At 33.5% G+C, this 22,089-nt stretch overlaps 1 protein-coding gene across 1 annotated transcript in view; it reads right to left on the bottom strand.

Annotated features, from left to right (window-relative positions):
• Positions 1-14,954: 14,954 nt before the first annotated feature.
• Positions 14,955-22,089, bottom strand: part of LOC129803309 (spondin-2) — a 57,479-nt gene continuing 50,344 nt past the window's right edge. Inside the window, exon 5 of the mRNA XM_055849762.1 lies at positions 14,955-17,999. Coding sequence (XP_055705737.1) covers positions 17,660-17,999 — 340 coding nt within the window. The 3' untranslated portion in view covers positions 14,955-17,659. The remainder of the gene's footprint in view (positions 18,000-22,089) is intronic.

The following is a 22,089-nucleotide window of genomic DNA, read 5'->3' as shown; positions in this document are numbered from 1 at the left end:
CCATCGTGAAAGCCGACTTCCACCAATTGCCTGGAAAACAATACTATACGGCAAAGACTTGCACAGGTGTACACAGCAAGTATCGATACAAGAACTACACCAAATTTACGAAAAAATACTTGGTTTGGATGGCAATTTGCTCGTGTGGTCTTCGAAGTCAAGAATTTTTCATGACCGGGATCATGAACAAAGAGATTTACATCGAAGAGTGTCTCAAGAAACGTCTGATCTAGCATCAAGCCACTACGCTGTCTGTCTATACACTAGGAGAAAATTTCATCAATATTTGCAATCAATATTTAATATTGATGAAAATTGCCTACACATTAGTAAAATATATGGACATAAATTTGGATTATTGAAGAAAATTTGTCTAATGTGGAGGCAATTTCTTCAATATTCGTTTCAATATGGATGACTTTTCTTCCATATTGTCTTTCAATATTGTTTACCCCTACACACTGAGACAAATATTATCAATATTATTCTTCCATAATATTATTGAAGTGGAATATGGAAGAAATGGTCGATATCAAGTTCATTAGATATTTTCATCAATATATTAATTTTCGTTTTCACGCAAATTCGAATATTTTGTGTTGCAGAATATTCGAAAAATATTATTCGTCGATTTTGGTGCAAGTTCAAAAAGAAAAAAAGTGTGTTTCAGGGAATGTAACTTCCTAGTGGAATTCACCCCAGTTTTGGTGAAAGTTTTTGTTCAGATGTAAATTGGGAGTAATTTGTGCATCTGGACATGGATTGAGGCTTCTGAGACAAAGCAGATCTCAATCCCAGCATCCAGCTGGAGAACAGATCAGGGTAAGGAATTGAATTGGGATGGAAGTGAGACATTCTATTGCATTAGCAGGTCCCGTGTTTTTTTTAGTTGGAACACAACCCGTGGATCTCTTCAATATAAACCTAAACACTGGCTGACAGACAAGGAAAATATCAAGGAATAGATAAGGCGCGAGATCTTCTCAAGCAAAGACACTGGGAGCCACAGTTGAAGTGCCACAATATTGGCAAAAAAAGAGATTTTGTTGATTTTATTTTTTTTAATTAAAAAATTATAAATAAAAAAAGTGTTTGCAATTTTATACATACATTAATTTTTTGTTTCTATATTTGATATTTTTCTTTACATCGGGAGTGGAATCGTATCCATAATCTGTCTGCAACTCCCTTCTGTGAATCTCTGGAAGAGCTGCTGAGTGTATCCATGAACCTTTGGGCAGCAGAAGCACTTACAAGTCGGAACAGTCTCTGATGCTTGTGAATATCTGTAATCCAACAGCCGGATATCAGAGTCCCTCACCTTCTAAATGTAGAGGACTAGCTTATGACGAGCCCCCTTTGCCATTTCCAGATTCTTGAGCTCCATCATTTGCTCGTGGAATGTTTATTGGATGTGGATCTAAAGCCATCCGGATGTATTTAAACCACCAGCAGATTCTGCATCCCACTGGCATTTTCTACAGTGTTATCAGGGAAAACTTAGGAGTTTTTGCATCAACTGTGCGATCAGGCTAACTTCTCAGCCGAGGCTGGACTCGCAGTATCCACCCGTCCGGCAGTTGCTGTCAGATTGTTACCCTCTTCGGTTTTCAGCACCACAATACCTCCATCGAGGAAACTGAGCATAGCTAGCAAATCCCTCAGACAGCGATTCAAACTGCTGTATCACTGCTCTAGAACGACACATCGCACTGATGGTTTTCACTCTTGTGGATTACAGTATTCTTCTGCTGCTGTACACTTTTCAGAAAACTATTTTGAACAAAGTTTGAGGTTATGTTTCAATGTCTCGAAGTTCTGAAAAACCTTTATTGTCACCCGAATATGTGTCGGATCATTTTGAAAATTGGAATATGGTATTAAATAACTCTTCAGTGATGCACAGAAGGGATTACTACCAATAATTTAAAAAAAAAACGAGTGAAAACTTCTAGTAAAACCTGGTTGAATCCCACTACAAAAAAACATCTCTAGAAAACACTTCTCCTTTGCACTTTTGGTAAATTTTCCACTAATATTCACTAAAAACTATCCCAATGAACTTCAATAAACACTTTCCATGCTTTTCCAGCAGCCAAATAATAAATTTTCACGAAAAATAATCTCAAGCCGCAAGAAAACTTGAGAGATGACACGAAGTGTCAATATTGAAACGTATTAGCTCCTGTGTGGAGGCATTTTCTTCAATAATTCTCTTCAATAATTGAAACTTTTTATCAATAGTATTATTGAAGAGCCACTCATCCATATTTTTCCTAATGTATAGACAGCTCATACGATTGCGTGGTTCAACGACAATAGAGCCATTTTTGTGCAGAAAGAGTTTAATCCATCCAACACACCGGAACTGCGTGCTATTGAAAACTATTGGGGAATTTTGAAGGAGGATCTCAGGCAAAAGGCTAAACCAACCAAAAGTTTGCCTGATTTCAGCAAAAATGGAAAAACGTCGTCAGAGCCCGTGGAAAAGAACTTGTCAAGAACCTGATGAGGGGAATTAAGAAGAAGGTGCGGGATTTTGCTAACCAGCCATTGGAATAAAGCAAAAAAATGATTGAAAAGAATCACAAATAAAATGACCTTTCCAAATTAGATCTGCATTAGGTTTTTTCGATACATTCGATTCCACGCTTTAGTTGTTCTTGATAGGGTGTATTTCCGTGTCCATCAACAAAAAAGTTGTCATCCTAAGAGGGAAACGCTTCTTTCGTCTTACCAAGAGCTTTTGGTATAAACTTGAAAACTAGTTTATCATCTTTGTTTTCTTTAAATCACTTCCTAATATATTGAAAAATTAATAATAATATGGACATTGCTTTGGGTAGTATTCCGGCCACTTTGAGTGAAATACCGGCCACCTTTTTTCTGACCACCTTTTGTGACGCAACGAACAGAAAATTTCAAAACGTCAAACGGAACTAGTTTAATATTTACTTTAATACGTTTATATGACCCATAACCCCTGAGATCTTCCGTGTAATTTGTCCTGAAGACCTGAAGAGTAACATCTCAAATTTACGCGCAGATTCCTGTAGAAATTTGACCTTCCTGAACACTTCCAAGGCCTTTTCCACATCATCTTTTTCATAGAAGCGATGGTTTTTTTCTCTGGACATTGTAGAACTCAGAAATTGACAAAAAGCATAAAATGAATAAGAAATTTAGGAAAGCAAAAGATGTTGCCGGAATAGGCAACACTACCTCACCGGACAGACGCTCACAAAGTTTTTTTTACTTGAAATACAGGATCCTGCTACCCGAAATTTAAAAATTGATTCAGTATTAACATAAACAGAAACAATCTTTAATGAAAACTAATCAATTTTCATGAAAAACACCGAAGGAAAACCTTTTGCACTTCACCACAAATCGTAAAACTCCTAGAAACACAATCGATCTGTCACATTTTTTGTAAGACTCTTTCCACACTGAGTTTTATCAACGCAATTTAAATTCAAATTATACCTAAAATTTACGGACTTTGTGTTAATACATCCATGAATAAATATTTAAAAGCAAAATGAATTCATTGACTATTCGAGAATTACATACATAATTTTAATTAATTTATTTGCATGGCAGAAATTACACTCAAAATGGCCGAAATTAGAAGCTGGCCGAAATTTGGCACACTTTCCATATATGTAATAAATCTACAATGAATTAAAGTTTCGAAAAATATTTTTCTTTTTTTTATATTATGTAGACTTCATTTTTAAAGCATTATTTTTTGGGTGCAATCTTAATGTGTACATGTACACGCTTTAGTTACTCAATTTTCTTTTTCTTGAAATATTGAATTGTTTTACAGGTTCTACAGCAGAAGGATCCCTTGATGTGTAGCTTACACTCGAAAGCTGTAACATGATGTAAGTATAATTTTCCCAAAATTCACCATTTGCTTGGGAAACCTAATCAAATTCAAAAATGTCCGGAGATGCACCAGTTTCTTGTAGTCATAAAATATTACAAAACAGTGAAATTGTAAAAAAAATCAGGAATGATACTCCACTAACATAGGGCTTGAGTTGAAAGGGCTTAACAAAATAAAGTGATGTGAAAAAAGTAATTAAATTGCTTATTGTATTTCATGATTATTTATTTTAACAAAAAAAGAGTTAAAATGTTGTGAAGGTAATACTGGGGGGAATGGGGGTGTTAAAAATGAATGTATTCAATCTCTATATTGCAAGTGAAAAGTGTATTAAATATAAATGAGATTATCATTAAATGTTAATTTAAATTCATGAAATGTTTCCCAGAAGCTCACTCCAAAATTTGTGAAAATCCAATATGTTGAATAGCAATATATAATTCTGTAAACTTTTTCCGTATATAGTCTTGTACTTTGGCGTACGCCCGTTGTTGATGTATACGTCGTTGAGACTACAGCAGTATATATATATTTATATACGAATTAAGCGGGCCCGAGTCGGTCTCCATTAAAATGTTACATTCGCCATCGAAAGCCAGAGTAAGGTGGAAATGAAGCCACCTACATCCCCACATTCAATTCGATATTCTACTCGATGGAAAATTCAACGTGGTGAAAAAGGGATGGCGTGGGTGAAAGTCTCTATTTTCAGAAAGGGGGGTTAGGGGGGCTTAAAACTTTCTCTCGACGAGGAAAAAGTGAGCGCGCTATATGAATGTTTGGCATGCAATCCTTGGCACAGGATCAAAATGTTCATGTCTTCGTGTGTGAGTGCGAAAACCATTTGAATTGATTAAAATGGAAGGAAATTGTTCCAACCCACTCGTGTTAAAATTCACCCCCTCACACAGCCGAAAGAACCAACATCTTTTACTTGAAAAATTTCATTTATGCTTTCAAAGTTTTCGAGGTGCACGTATCGCACGTGATCAGTACTACATGAGGCTTTCACCGATTATTTTACTAACACAAAATTGCTTTTCAAAGAGGCTTTTACTTAAAACTTCAAGAGGAAATTCAAACAAGAAATTAAATTTTTGATTGAAGTCTTTCGTTATTTTGATTCTCTTGCAGATTCTCTCCATATTAAATTCAACTCATGGCAGTAAAATATGCAAAATATCAATTTATTATATAAACATTTTTGAAACCACCAGAAAAGTCTTAATATTAAGAAAATGATTTTTTATTGTTAAATATTCAAAAAGACAAGGGGAAGTGGGGCAGCTTTGAAAATGGACTTTCTCTCCTTTTTTAAACGGAACTGGACCTTACTGTGATATTATTTAGTTTTACAAACCCATTGTGAAATTAAAATCATAAAAGCCTTAATTCTTTTTAAAAATAGGAGAGAAGAGCCTTATTTTCAAAGGTACTGTTCAAAGGTGCCTTATTTTTCCCTACATGCAACGCTCGTACCCGGGGGATTATCACCGTTGGTGTTGTTACACTGAGAGAAATCCGAAAAAGTCAAAATAACATTCCAGAAATGTTAATTTTACCCTGCAGTATTGATCCGAAATCGGTGTAAATATTACCCTTTTTGGGTGTATTATGGGTTAAAGTTACCCTTTTTCAGGGCGTTATCACACTTGCACATTAAAATTTTAATGTGATTCACATTAATTGTCCCTTGTGAGCGCCCAAATATGTTATTTGTGTCTTTGAGTCACTTAATATTTGGGGTTTTTCTATTTATTGATAAAGAAGTGGACTTGGCCTGCAAAAATAAGTTTAAATTTACCTAAAGTATAAATGTCTTTCACATTAAAAAATTAAGGAGAAAATAGCATTAATTTTTCGCATTAATGCTACAAATCAATTTATATCAAATTTTACGGGCAAAGTCTACCTTTTTATCAACAAATAGATCAAATTTTGAATATAAAATGATTCAAACACACAAATTACACATTTGGACTCTCACGAGCGACAATTAATGTGAATCATATTAAAATTTTAATGTGCAAGTGTGATAACACAGTCATGTTGATTTTACCCTCAAAAGGTGTAAAATTAACATTAAAAATGTTGATATATTTTTACACCCGAAAAGTGCTAAAGTTATAACGAAAACAAGTTAATCGTAGCCTCTTTTTATCTCAGTGTAGTAATTGCTCACAGGAACATGGAAATTAATGAAATTTTTGGACAATAAAGAGTAAATGTCCAAAGAGCTTCGAATTTTCTTAGCACTATTTCTCAATAGAATTTTTCTACTTTTACTAACTCAGAATATTTATTGAGAATGCTGAGTAAGTTGTTTTCCTTGATAGAATGGAAAAGCATATAGAAAATTAAGTGGTTACCTCCCTGATATTTTCAGTCCTAATTATTGGAATTTGAAAACTTTTAATGTTTTGGAAAGCTCTCGTGGAATACTAATACACTACTGACACCCCAATTTCATCCGATTTTATCGAAGGTCCGATTAAACGGAAAGTCGATTTTCGAAAATTCAATTTCGAATATTTCGAAAATTAGACTATGTTTTTCTTTAAATTTTAATATGTTGTAGCTGAAGTCGAGACCTTTCCAACGACGAGTCGCACTCGCAAACATTGTTAGTACTTCACCACAGCTAAATAAGAATGAAGTAAACGCGAAGTTCTGTCATATTATTCTCGTAAGCAATTGCTCACAATGAATTTCCAGCAAAGCAATTTTAAGTCAAATCATATTCAAAATTTAACGTATTTAGTGTTAAAATCTTCCAAAAAAACAAATATTTAGATAGAATTCATTATTCATCAAATATTGGAATAAAAATTCATAATTTTAATCAATTTATTTTCAGTGTCCAATTTTATCCTCAATGTGTCCAAAATAAGAAACTGGACAAAATTATGAGCCTTTCCCCTATATTATATCTGAGATCGAGATTTTTTAAACGATAGGTCCCAACCGTCTCTACACCAACCCACTGTACCCCGAACCTTACTATATTCAAATAGATCGGACTCTATCTCTAATGTTTATTAACCGATTTCAATGAACTTTATTTACTTTTGTTGGCTTTCCTCACTCAGACTATTTAAAATAGAAAATGACCAGTGATAAGCTCACATAAGCTTATGGTAGCTGAGATTCTCTATAGATGACCTCGAAATTCGTGCAATACGAGGTGTTTGCAACTCAGAATGCGTAAAAAATCGATTGTTAGTTGAATTTTGGGAAGAATCGCGTCAAAAAGTTGTTAATGCTGGAAGAATTCAATTTGAATTTCGATTTTTCGTACACATTTTCGCACAAAGAGGAGAAAACTCATGAAATGTCACACTCAAGAGCTCACAAAAGAATTACTCAATGATTATGGAGTGATTAATTAATGGAACAAGAACAATAAGCGTCGTTGTTCTGTTTTTTTCCTCACTAAAATGTGAAGACCTACACATTTTGACATTTGAGCACTTCTAAATTCGAAAAGGATGTACTTTAGCCTCCTTGCGAATGTACCAAGAAGTAGATTGTATAGCCCTGTTTGTTAATTGTATCGTATGTTTGTTATATTATGTAACCTGGGCATCAATCAATAAATTATTATCATTTTTAGAATGTCTCTTTTTGGGCTTTTCAAATAGATCTTCGAAATTATCAAGATCTACTAGTGGATGGTAAGAATGGCAAGTTTTTTTCTAAAGAGAATTGTCTAATCAGGCTGATATATTTCGAAATAGGTGTGATTAGAAGGAATCACACCTAATTGTGCTTCAAAAGCTATCTAAAAATACATATTTCATAATTTTCGCCGAAATAATACAAGAACTGAGAGAAAATTTGTTTACGTCGCGGTGCATTATCAGCAAAATTTTTACAATGAAAAATGAAAAATAGCTTCACTTTTTATTAGGCTTGATAGGCCCTTGCCTCTCTATATGAAAAGCTGAAATTCAGATTGAAGTATTCGAACATTTTGTACAAAAAGAAAACTATTTACTTTGTAGTCGAAACACTTTTTGAAACACAAAGTCGGGATGTTAGCACGCATGCATTATGCCGATTTCTCCTTATTCAGAATTTCGCAATGCGGTTAATGTAATTTCTGTTCGAATTCGAAGATCTTTATTATCAACATAGTGTAATTTTTCACTTTTTTGTGAAGAAAATGAAATTCTTATACCATTACAATTGCTCATATAATTACTTTGTATTACTTTTATTACCTTCTTACATATTCCAAAGAGAAAATTTTTGTAAAATTTAATAAAGTAGAGTACAAAGAACTATTTTGCACAAATGTGATTGATTCTGTGGGGTACATAGTATGTAAAAAAACTATGTTGAATACTAAAAAGAATAATAAATGAATTTTAAAAGAAAAATAGAATTTTTATTATTTCCAATAAAATGCTGCTAAATTCAGCAACAAAACTGTTGAAGCATCAGCAACAAAACTGTTGAAACAGCAGCAACAAAACTGTTGGAAAATCAGCTACAGAATTGTTTGAAAATCAGCAACAAAATTGTTGGGAAATCTGCAACAAAATTTTTGGAAAATCTGCAACAAAATTTTTGGAAAATCTGCAACAAAATTTTTGGAAAATCTGCAACAAAATTGTTAGAAAATCTGCAACAAAACTTTTCAAAAAAGGCAACAAAAGTGTGGGTCCTTCCTTTGCAACAAAAGTTGCAATGAATTTCCAACATTTTTTTTAGAGTGTAGGTGTGCAGTAATAAAAATAAAAGGAGGAAATTGATCCAAATTTGATTCTTTTGCAAAGGATGGATCAAACTAACATATTCTATTATGATAAATGTACATCGAAAGTTTGAAATTTCATCCATCCTTTTCAAAAGGACCAAATTTGGATCAATTTGATCCTTTTATTTTTACAAATATGGAATTTCATAAATTGTATTTTTTACAATTTTGTAGATTCATTGAATTTGAAAATTCGAAATCGAGTTTAAGCTGAGACACTTTTGGGAAATGAAACTTCGGCTGTGAGCGCACATAGTATTATTCTTGAAAGAGTTCGATAAGTAAAGCCGAATATGTTCTGCTTTTATTATCCTCAGGACTTGAGTAATATTACTAAATTTTAATTTCTCATAATACGTCTTCAAAGTTCATTTTGAAATTTAAGACTGAACTGCTTAATCCTTCCTACACTGAGAAAAAAAGGAGTTGCGATTAACATTTTTTTCCTCAGAACTTTAACACTTTTTAGGTGTAAAAATATATCAACATTTTTTAATGTTAATTTTACACCTTTTTAAAGGTAAAATTAACATAAAAAAGGGTAACTTTAACCCCTAATACACCTAAAAAGGGTAATATTACACATAAAAAGGGATTTTGGATCAATACTGCAGAGTAAAATTAACATTTCCGGAATGTTATTTTAACTTTTTCGGATTTCTCTCACTCAGTGTATACTCCATTTAAGATATTATTCCTTTATGTAAGATCTTTTCATGTAGTTTAGTAGTGTCTCTAATTCTTCGTTAACTTTCAGTTTGAGGAATGACCGACCTTCAAAGCATATTGTGTGGAAACGCATGATCCCACTTTACACTTAAACTAGCAATCTTTCTCCTCTAGACATCGTCAAATCCGGATGACGCACCATATTGAGTGGAATCATTATCTTGGAAAGGAGTATTTGAGAGCTGTCTCCGGTTAGAGACTTTGGCGAGGGCATCCCCTGGAAAATTGTGGCGGGAAGTTTGGGTGTGTTGAGCCGAAGTGTGCAGAAAACGTGCGATAAGAGGATATCTTGGATGGTGCAAAGGGTGGAAAACATCTTTTATGTACAATTTCCATTTACATACCGTGTGGCCCCTGGATGGGGCCGACTCTTGTGTCTTACACATAATGGAAAACTCCCATAAAATACTCATTTGGAGGTACGTGGCCTGAAAGGGGAATTTATTTACATCTCCATACAAATACTCACACCGTTGCTGAAGGCCAACAGGGCACCTAGGAAGATACCTATTTTAGAATCCTACATGTATCCTCTTCCGAAGTTGGGCAGAAGAGCATAGAAAAAAAAATCCATCCACTTCCCAATGAATCACCAAGATGGAAGTAGACAAGGCAGAGAGGAAAAAAGCAACCCAAAGTGTGAGGGAGGGATGAAGAATATGAAATATATACGGGAGACACGGGGGAGAAAATTATCCCTTTTACCGACAGAAAGGACTCCCCGTCCTAGGAAGATCTCAATCACAAAGTAACAATCTCTTTCACATGATCCCTCCATGAACTTCCATCATCTTCTAGTGATGCATTATGTGCACATGGGCAGAAAAAATCACTCACTTTTTTATATCCCTGACGACAGATTAAAGACCCTTCTACCCCATGAATCACCCTCCTTTTTTTTCTTGAAAGGGGTACAATTTTCGAGAAATATTCTTATCTTATTACCCCAATGGCAGTAAATTTTGGGGTAGAAATTCAAATATAAATACTTCGAAAACCCATTAATGTTCTTGGAAAATAGGCACAATTCTATTTCAAGTGAGATGGTAAAGTTTTAGAGGGTCTCATAAAAGCTCAAAATAATTGAATAATCTCTATTTATTAATTGAACAAACCCAATTGAGCGAATTCATGAAAATGCTGTATTCAATGAGAATTAATTGAAATTTGCTCCTCATATTAATACACTTCTTCGTACTTGTGTGTACTTCAAAATAAACCACCTAATTCATTGAAATGTGCTGAGTCAATAATACCTCATCACCGTGCGGGTGTTCATGGATTAACTCTCATACCTATCATAAAATGGATGGTATTCTCGGTTTTATTACGTGTAGTAAATGTTGAAAATATGTAATTTTTATTAGAATTCAACAGACAATGAAAATTGAAGTTTCTTTATATATTTCTACAAAATTATTGAACTGAAATTGTATTGGGATGTGTATTTTTTTACAATTTTACATTTTTTTTTTTGAGGTGCAGGAAATTTTAAAATCTAAAATTTTTTAAAGTAAGGTAATTGTACCTAATTTCGGGCAGCTTGCAATTCCGGACACTTCATTTGTTTCTCAAATTTGCTTGAGTTTTTAGCTTTTGCATACTTAAGATTATACAATGCAAAAAAAAAATAACAAAAAATGTCACTTCAATAAAGGAGAGGATGTGAAAAAGCCTTGAAAAAATTCCGGAAGGGTAAGGAATTGAGAATCAAGGTGGCTGAAATATTACCGAAAGGTGTGTCTATTTTTTTTTATTCATTTTACAATGTATTAGAATTATTACTTAGAGAAAACAAAGACGATAAACTTTCCACGTAACACTCCTGAAAAAGAAGGAACAAAAAAAAGATCGATTTGTTTTGAAAATATTACATTTAAAATTAACACCTTGGCTCTTGCATGCAACTATGCCGAAATTTGGTACGGTTACCTCAAAGGTGCGATGTATTTTATTAACGAATATTTGACGGAATGTTATATATTTTGATTTTTTTATCAATAGAAAAATTGAAATTTCGTGAGTTTTGGACTATGAAAATCCATGTTTTGTCAATTGTCGTAAAATCAAACAGAAATCCGTCAATGAGTTCAAAATTAAAAGTTGCAAGAAAATCTACTCGCCTGACGAATTTGATGATCATGATTGCAATATTTCGAATAAAAAAAAGAGAAGAGAGTCAGATAGAAAATAAGAAGAAAATACTTTAAAAAATTGATTGAAATTAATTTCTAATGGGTCAAGTGGTAGAGTACTCGCTCTATTTCCTTTTCCCATTTACGCATTCTCAAGATAGTTAAGGGGTTACGTGGATCAAGAAGATTGTAAAAATATAATAATATCTCAATTTTTTTAGTATATTAAAAAAATATTTAATTTAAACTCTTAGGCATATAAAAATATAACATTAACTTAATTTATATTTTCAAAATTTTTCATTTCAAATTTTTAAAAATTTAGGGTAAGTGTCCCAACTTTCGGCATAGTTGCATGCGAGCGCCAAAGTCTCAAGTTTGAAATGTAATATCTTTAATAGAAATTGGTTTTTTTATTCCTCCTACTTAAGGATGTTTCTTAGAACCTTGTAGACAGTTTATCGTCTTTATTTACTCTAAAATCATTCTTAATATATTTTAAAATGAACAAAAATTCAGGAATTCTTCCAATGCCTTTTTCACGTCATCTTGTTTGTCGAAGCTGCATTTTTTGTTATTCTTTTGCATTGTATAATCTCTAGAGTATGTAAAAACTAAAAATTCATGGAAATTCGAGGAACAAAAAAGGTGACCGAAATTGCAAACTGGCCGGAATTTAGCACACTTACCCTAGTCATTGCAACCTTATTTTTGGAGATTTTTTTTTTTTTGAAAAAAGACATACTTTTCGGTGAAGAAGTTCTCTCGGAATTGGTCCTTCTAAAGTCCAAAAAACAAATATTTCCTGTTAGTTGATAAGTGAAAGTAATCCTTGAAAGAAAGATTTTATGTTCACTTGATCAAAACGTATTCTACATTCTACAAGACGAAACATAGTGTAAAACACGTCAAAAGTCGTATTTTTGTGTATGAAATTTTCTTAAAAATTCAAATTTCATTTTTTAAAAAATCCTTCGTTTAAAGACTAGTTTAACAGTTTAATTCATCAGGTATCAGGAAATATTTGGTTTTTGGTTTCCAGATGAACCAATTCCGAGAAATCTTGCCTACCGAAAAGTATGTTTTTTTCAAAAATGTCTCCAAAAATCAAGTCCCACAGGATAAATTTTAAAATGAAAATTTCAGGAAATATACTTAGTTGGAATGTTGCAATTTTATATGCCTAAGAGCATTAATTAATTATATTTTTTTATTATATTGAAAAGAAATTATAAGAAAATAAGGCCTTTGATAGTCTTCCTCACAACCTCCTTTGCTACAAGTTGTGTAGTCTCTTCAAATTTTCTTCTTCCGCTGTTGCCCTTATTCAATCCTACTTTGCTGGTAGGTCACAAATTGTAAAATTTGGTGACAATAATTCACCACCTGCATTTCTAAGCAAAGGCATTGGCCAAGGTTCAATACTCGGCCCTCTTTTATTCTCCCTTTTCATCAATGATTTACCTTCAATTTTGTTAAATTGCCTATTCCATCTCTATGCAGATGACCTTCAAATCTATGTGGATGGTGATCCTACCAGTCCCTTGGGCGCCTTTGAACATATGAATTCCAACCTTTCTAATATTGAGCACTGGGCGTCTTGGAATGGTTTGCTTTTAAACCCGAAAAAGTCTCAAGCCATCGTTATTTATAAGAGAACAGCTTCTTTTGATTTTTATCCTCTACTCCTTCACGGAGAAATTATTCCCTTTGTTGATCAGGTAAAAAACCTTGGAGTAATCTTCAATTCCTCTTTGTCTTGGTCAGATCATGCCACATCAATTTGCCGTAAGGTCAACTATTCTTTGTACACCCTTCGACGCTTCCGGGACATCACACCTTATGACACTCGCTTGCTCCTCGCGAGAGCGCTTCTTCTTCCTTTCTTTAACTACGGAGCAGAACTCTTCTTTTCGGCGGATAGTGACACCATCCGTCGTCTAACAGTTTCTTTCAATAATTGTGTCAGGTATATCTGTGGCTTAAATCGCCGGGACCATATCACTCCCCATAGAAATGTATTTATTGGCTGTGACCTTACTTCACACTTAAACTTAAGAGCTGTGCTCTTTCTATTTAATTTGTTAATATTTGGGTGTCCTCAGTACCTATCGAGTCTTCTGGTTAGGGGGGGCTCGGCCAGGGTTCGGGGACTCATAGTGCCTAAGGTCAGGAGTGACTGTCTTTACCGGTCATTATTTGTAAAGGGCGTAGTTATTTTTAACTCCGTTCCAAGTGATCTGCGTAGGTCTGCAGATGGTATCCGACGCTTTTTTCAGGCTGAATCTTAAGAGAACACTTATTGGATTTTTTTTCTTATTTAATTTTCATTTACCTTTCTTATACTATTGTAAATTGTTCTTTTATTTTTCTTTTTCCTTTTTTTTTGCTGCTGTTTTTTAACTTGTTTTTCTTTTTTCTTTATCACAATTGTAAGAGGGATGAACCCTATTTTTGTGATTGAATAAATATTACTATTAATCTATTAATCTTGAAAATCTGCTATCAATTTTGTCAATTTTGACCCACGTAACCCCGTAAGTATGTATCGAAGAATTAGAATAATTATATTTTTTTAATTTGTCTTTTTGAATATTTTTTGTTTTACATCATTCACTTACACTCAACAGATTCAGAGCGGATGGAAATCGACTAACCAAAAAAGATCAATCAAAAATTTTGATTAATGCCCTACCCTTAACTACTGATGCCCTACCTTAAATTCAACTCTAGCTACGGCCCTGCTTCCATGATCCCTGCTGCACTTACCTCATATTGTAGTACTGAATGTAAAAATCTTAAACCACTGAATCTTAAACCATTCGGTGTCTTTGTAGAAAAACATCCAGGAAAATAGAAAAATATCCGTCACAAAAATTATTATGTTTTTAATGATAAAATATTTTGTTTTGCAATAAATACACGTAATAAAATAACATTCTGAGTGTCCTGGAGCTTAAGTCAATACCTCAGTTCCTGGCTTCAGAAAAGTTAGTGTGAAAATTACATTTTAGCTAGGAAAATGCTCTGGAGGCAAGAGAGGGTGGGACTTTCACCCTCTCGTTGGGAGCTCACACAATTTCCGTTTCGACAAATCATCACTTGGATGTATGTTTCTCTATCATCAATTCCCTGGAGCTTGATAACATTTTAACTCACGAAGATATGGTGCTGAAGGAGGACAATTTTGCGGAAAAGTTGCTGTTGCCTTCGTGTATGTTGTTTCACGGGGAAGAGGGGGAAAACTTGGGGGTGAAGCGATGAAAATTTAGTTACACCCCATTAACCCAGCAAGGATGATTAATGGACAGACCAAAAAAGATCAACAAGACTGCACACAATTCTCTTTATTCGCTCTTTGTCCTGGGAAAAAGTAAAAAGTTCATTGAGGCGGTTACTTTTCGATTTTGGGGCAAATTTTGAAGCGAGGAAATCCGTTTATAATTTTATTTTATTTCTTCCTTGTTCTTTTAATACAATAGTTTTTTTTTTAAATATTAATTGATATATTTTCTCTGTTGTTTTCTTCTCTTCTTTTTTTTGCACAAAAAAATAATTTAGAAAAAGAGAGAGAGACATAGAATTTTTAGTACATTTCTAATACATAGAATTTGATTTTTTTCTCTGTGAATTGAAAGAAAAATGAAGAATTTTCTACAATTTTTTTCCATTGAATTTCATACCAAATTCTACTTCTATGTACACTCTATTTCGACTTTGTTTTCGCATTTTATCCACGTGTGTCGAACAATTTCTTTCACTTTCATGTTTTTTTTTCGACGAAGGGGATGGTGAAAACAAATAAAAGAAAATCAACAAAGAAGATCCCCATTTCGGCAAAATAGCTCAAAGATGAAGGAACAATGTTGTGTCGAAAAAAAAAGTTTCAAGTGGGAGGTAAAATCATCGTAATTTTTTTTCCTCTAGCTTTTCTTTCATGCTTTTCTTTCATACAAAAATAATAAAAAGACATATTTCTATTTTTCTTCTCTTCATTCCACATACTTTCATTTTTCTTCATGTCCAAAATGCAATAAAATGAAGGAAAGGAATTTTTACCATTTTTCTCGTGCTAGCAACAGAGAGAAAGTGATTCACCAAAATTATTACAAATTTTTCCAGCTTTTCCACACTCTTCCTCTAACGTTTCTGCCACTTCACTTTTGTACGTCAATTCAATGTTATAAATTTCGTAATATTGAACAGAGTTGTATCAAAGGTAGATTTTAGTTTAAAGATTAAAGATTACACATTTTTTGGTGAATTCATATAGGATTTGCAAATGGAAATTAAAATAAATAAAAAATTTTGTTTCGTAAACATGTTTTCGATATAATGAAAAACAAAATATGTTTACAAAACAAAATTTATTTTGTTTTGTATTGTTTTGTAATTCGATTCGTATGCGTTAAAGCATCTATCAGAGTTACCATTCCAACTGAACGGTGATTGGTACCGTTGGCTTAGAAGAGTCTTCGTCAGGATGGGTTTTCTCCCTCCAACTCCTCTAGGCTCAAAAGTCTTACTACAATTTGTTGTTTTTGTTTCGTCATACGAAAGAAGAAGACTTAACCCTGAGTAAGTGAACACTATGGTCGTCAAATGCAAAGTATTTAAATCACAATACAATTATACTTTGTGATATTGTATAATTAAATTAAGTAATAATAATGATAAATCTCCATCAAGTTTATGACCTAGTTCGACAAGGACGGCATGCATGGTTTCACCGCGAACACTGTCTATAAATTGATAAAAGAAGGTTTACACAAATTGAACCCTGGCTCTCGAATGGAGTTTATCCAAAAGAAACTAGATAGCTTGATGTACAAGACCCTTAATCAAGGGGTATTAACGGTAAGGGTTCCTGCACAACGGTCTAAAAAGAAGGTCTGAATGTAGATGATAGGTTATCGAAAACCAGAAGAACCAGAAGAACAAGGGTGTAAAGGTTATTTCTAGAGCTGGGGCTTCTGGGGCAACTTAAAAGTTCCAGAGCAGATTGATTTTATGAGACTTATTCAATCGAGCAAGTTTCTCTGTAACGGTACAGTAGATGTGGCTGACTGCATTGCGGAGATGATATTGCTTCTCAGCTGTTCGTAAGCTTTTCTTTAATTCTAACATTTAAGGATGGTCTTTATCAATCGGACATGGTGAATAGAACCGATGAAGCCCGCTATTTCAGGACAAATTGTCATTCGGGTCAGCGTCGGTCTGGCGCATCGTAAGAACAATTTGTCCTGAAATAGCAAAATGAAACTTTCACCAACAGAAAAGATCATCCTTAAGTGCTAGAATTAAAGAAAAGCTTACGAAGAAAAGGGCAGCAAAGGCACTCCCGGAAGCCAAAGTTACCAGTGTCTACGGTACTAAACGTCTTCTAAATTCCTTCAAAAGTTAAGACGTTTTCTATGACTTTTTTGTAAAATTATTCTTCAGGAATTATTTTTCATATTCCATCTGTAACTTTTTCGGTCTTAGTATCTTCGTATCTTCGTATTTCGAACCATTTCGGTAATCTCAAAAGTTTTCTAAAAGCCTAAAAATCGTTAAATCTTTAATCTGTAAACTTAGTACTTACCACATTTTTTTGCAACTCTGTTCAAATATGGAACAATTTGAATAAAGCATTCTTGTTCCTTTCCTTTCTCCTAATAAGATGTCTTCTGTTATTCGTTCGTACCAAAAATTTCTCACATTTAATAAATAATTTATTTTAAAGTGAGCTAAAGAGTATAATTGGAAGAATTTCTTCTTTTTCCTCCTTCTCAACATCATAAGATGAAACGTGTACTTGTCTTCGTCTCTATTACATTATTTTAATTTTTTTTTTGTTCTTCGAGGAGAAAACTGAGTATTTCGTCATACATTCTTACTTTTTGTCCTCATTTTGCACAAATATTGTCGCCATTGTTACATTTATTACAGACAGTGTATCTTTGGGGGGGGGGGGAGAAATCGTGTATTGGGATGCCATGTCCAGTAATCTTACCTGGGGGACAATCTTTGGGATGATGAAGATGATCCAAAGGGAAAACACACTGATATTATCCACATGGGTTTTGCACCAATAGTGCATCTCTCAGTGGATGTTGATGTTTAAGGGATGATTTTTGGGTGACTGCAGAGTTAGTTTCACCACTTAAAGTAGTCATCTTGTGTCGTGCAGTCACGGGCTGATCCACACCACTTGGACTCCTGAAGTGGAGGACAGGGACGACCACCACGCCTTGTTGGCTTCAATACCCGCCGTCGTCGATGCATCTCACCGATTCCGCAAGATTTACTGCAGGCGCTCCAGTCTGACCAATGACTAACGCGACAATCGCGTCTTGGACGTACCTTAATCCGACGATTACGTGAACTTCGTGAGGGTACTGTTGTAGCATAGCTATCAATGATATTGCTGAGAAGAGCTTTCTTGTCATTCTTCGGAATTACAGTGGATGATGTGTTGCTGCTGGTGCTATTGTTACTGCAAGGTAAAGAGATAATGAGACTTCCTTAACTACCATTATGATGATGTTGCATTCCTCCCATTTTCCCAATTAAACTTTTAACGGATACTTCGAATTATGAGGCACTTTTATTGTTTAAAATTGCACTAAAAGTGCTTTTGAATTTCAATCTGTCTAGAACTGGAAGTTAACTGAGATAGAGATCAAACGGTTAGAGATATGAGTACTGATTCCAAATAACTGGGTTTTTAGAATAGACGGTTAACCGGTTTTGGATGGCTCTGAAACCGGTTAATCGGTTTTAAACCGGTTTCAAATTTAAGATCACAATATGGAATTTTGAGCAATCTTTCAGAATTTGAACTTTAATGTAATATTTAACACATAAATATATTCTTTTTCTCAGTTAGTTTAAAACTTATTTATTTAATTGCTATTTAAAATAGTTCAGGAAATTTCAGAGTTCAGGAAAATTACTGGCAGTTTTTCTAAAAATATAAACCCAAGGAAAAGCTAATGCAATGCAGATTTCCATAAAAAAACTTTTTTTCATACAATTTAGTTTTCTTAAAATAAATTGGCTATAAACGTAGTCATTTTTGAAAATCTTTAATAAGGAAATACTTAAAAATTTTATTCTAGATCTTGGAAAATGAAAAAATATAGAAAACGTTTTAACGAACAAACGAAAAGAATTTTCCTCTTTATTTTTAAATTCCTATGACTAGTTTAATCTTATTAAATTTATGTTTGGAAAACTTAAATCGTGAGAGAAAAATAATATTCGCAAAAATATGAAAAAAGAATATTGGAAGGATAGTTACCAAGATTTATCGCTACCTTATATTCGTTATAAAGTTTTTTTATGAAAAATCTTGTAAAAGTATTGAAAAAATTATTCTTTTTCAGCAAAAAATCCAGATTTTTCGATCGGGAATGGTTTCTAAAGTCTATTTTTTATAACACTCTACAGGAAACACACCGATGCATAATGTTTGGTATTATAAATCATGAGAATCATGATTAAAATTTACACAAATTCACAAATAATATTAATATACTGCCATACTACAGATTACACTTAGAATCATATTGCACTTCAGGTTCCCTCCTAAAGTCAAGGAAATATTTTGCAGTGTATCTTGATTTTCAAGAAATAAACTAAATAAAGCTTAAGAGAAATTTTTAAATTTTCGGAAGGAGACGGTTTTAAACCGGTTTCATATCTAAAAACCGGTTTTAAAACCGTCTCCAAAACAGGGCGGTTAACCGGTTTTTCGAAACCGGTTAACCATTCTTGGAATCACTAGATAGGAGCTTGGAGTTCTCGACGGACACTCCAATATGTCGACTGTCGTATCATAAACATAACCATTATTTTCATCTAGTTCTAGTAGATGATTTGAGGGATTTTAAGAGAATGTAGCTTTTGGTGTCAGTTGTTCAAATGGTTACTGCAAAATTTCTAAATTGTTTCGAAACTTAAGTACACGTTAAGTGGGACCACATTTCTCTTGAACGTATTATTTCCTTCTAATTCAAAACTTTATGAATAAAGCGATGATTTTCAAAAGCCTGTGAAGAATTATCGAAAAAAAAAATCGAGACGGGTAATTTTTCTGTCCACTAATCATACATGACTGAATTATTCCATCTAACAATTTCTTCAAGGCCAAAGTTAAATAAGTCTAGGGCACTCAATGGGTCAAGTGGTAGAGCACTCGCTCTATGATGCAAGTGTCCCGGGTTTGAATCCACTTTAGGTCACCAGGAATTTTTCTGGCGTTAAAGGTGTTCGAATTGCATTCAGTGAGCTTCACTGCACTTGATTTCACGGGGCATGGGACTGACAACCCCATCCCTGTATAAGAATAAAATAATAATGGAAGTCCGGAACTTCCCTTGTGGGAAGGCCTAGTTCCTCTATGAAACGTTGTGTCACCATTATTATTATTATTATTATTATTATTAGGGGAGACTGGGGCAAAAAGTCACAAAACGGATATTTTATTTTTTTTACAAGCTCCTCGAGCGCTTCAAAAATTTCTAATTAGCGCAGTTTTATAGGAAATTTACCGCTCTACAACTTTATGAAAGTAATTTTCCTCTATTTTGTAAGCAAATACATTTATCGAGCTGTTTTCTAAAAGGTAATTTTGTGACTATTCTCAAAAATGCTGGTGCAAATAGTACCAGACATTGGGTGGGTATTATCATATTTTGATTCGCTTTATTACGGGCTTCCGTAAATTTGAAAAAATACCTAGAGAACATATTTTCACAGAAAATTTATTCATCTACACCTTTGTAAAACACCGTTTTCTCTGCGAGAAAAGTGAGAAAACGAGAAAAGCGCTTTTCAAGCTATTTTAGAAAAAACACACAAAAGACTGCAAATCGTTTGACCAATGCAAAGAACAAGCGGCGAGACATGATAATGGCGTTTCTTTTCGTCGTGAGACATCAGAAATTGCTTTGCTTTTTTGTCACTTTTTGCTCTATACCCTTTGTTACTTTTTACCCCAAGTGGCCATTTTTAATAAAAGGATTTCTGGAGAAAAGAACTTTTGTGAAATTCTAAAATAGATAGCGGATTCGTATTCAAAAAATCCAAATTATTTAGAAAATATTCACCAGTGCATCAATTTTGGAAAATAAGTAGGTAATAATTGTTATCTTCTGCAAGGAAAATATTTTGAAAAATAGGGCTAAAAATTTCGATATTTTTTATTTTCTAAATTCCTTGTTCGAATTCTAAGAAACTTACGACATTGAAGAAGGTCTATGGAGGCTAAATAAAATTGAGCCGCTATCTTTTTTACCTTGGGAGATATTGAATTTTGAATTTATCGATTTGTGACTTTTTGCCTCAGTCTCCCCTATCCTATTTATCAACTGATTGGGACATATTTAGTTTTATAAATAAAGCCTGTGAATTCCTGAAAAGTTCCAATGGTCTCTAAATGGTTATATGAATGCTTCGGAGTACCTGACGAATCTTCTGGTTAGGAAGGGCTCGGCCAGGGTTCGGTTACGGTCAGGAGTGACTATATTTACCGGTCTCTATTTGAAAAGGATTTTCGTAGGCCTTCACATGGAATTCAATGCATTTTTCAGGCTGAATCTTAAAGAAGCACTTATTTCATCTGTTTTTTCTTAATTAATTTTCATTTCCGTTTTTTGTACTTTTTTAAATCCTTATCTTTTGTTCTTATTTTTTCTACTTTTTTCTTGTTATTTTTTATTATAATTGTATGAGGAATGAACCCTGATTTTGTCATTAAATATATGTCAATTTTTTTTTAAAGAAATTTTAATAATTTCACTTTTATACATAATTCTAAACGTTCCGAAGTGATTGATTAAACAAATCAATTGTGAATTGGTTAAGTTAAGAGAATGACGAAGCGAAAATTTCCAATATGTGTAAACTGATCTACCCAATGTATTTTCCCTCTGAGTTAGACCGCTAAACAACTTTATCCAAACTATTAATGAAATACAAAGTTTCAAAGCAAATCATCGAACACGTGAATACCAGCATCCTGCAAAGCGTTCCTCACGTGACCATATTAATCAACATTCCCTTTCTCAAAGCAATAAGCAATAATAATAGTAAAATATTGATCCTCACAGAAGTTCTTGAACTCAAAAGTAACTTTGCAAGAAGTTGGCATTGTTTGTATAGAATTCAGGTATCTCATCCTAACTAAAGGCATGGCAAATTGTATTCGTATTTTATTCATTAGGGACAAGCTTTAGAACTTGCTGCATCAAAATCATCATTTGTTATCAAAACTATCCTTTACTAGGGGCAAGTGGGGCATTTTATATACTTCAATAAGCTTTCACGAATACTTTGGATACGAATCGAAAGATTTGTAAACTGTATTTTTTCGTTCTTTTGGGGAAATAGTATATTTTAATATTGATATGAAATGGGATATGGCGGTTGACTTAGAAGGGGAGGTCTCAAAAATCCTAAAACGGGTTCATATTTTTAATTTCTAATCAAGCAAGATTTGTGGGGAAAATTTTAACTTAAACAGACCGACAAACAGCATTTTGCCACTTTACTCCAAACTGAAAAATTTCAAAGTTTTATCA

This window comes from Phlebotomus papatasi, chromosome 2 (genome assembly GCF_024763615.1).
Source record: "Phlebotomus papatasi isolate M1 chromosome 2, Ppap_2.1, whole genome shotgun sequence".
NCBI lineage: Eukaryota > Metazoa > Arthropoda > Insecta > Diptera > Psychodidae > Phlebotomus > Phlebotomus papatasi.
The sequence above is the reverse complement of the archived record's forward strand: the minus strand, read 5'-3'. Positions and strand labels throughout refer to the sequence as shown.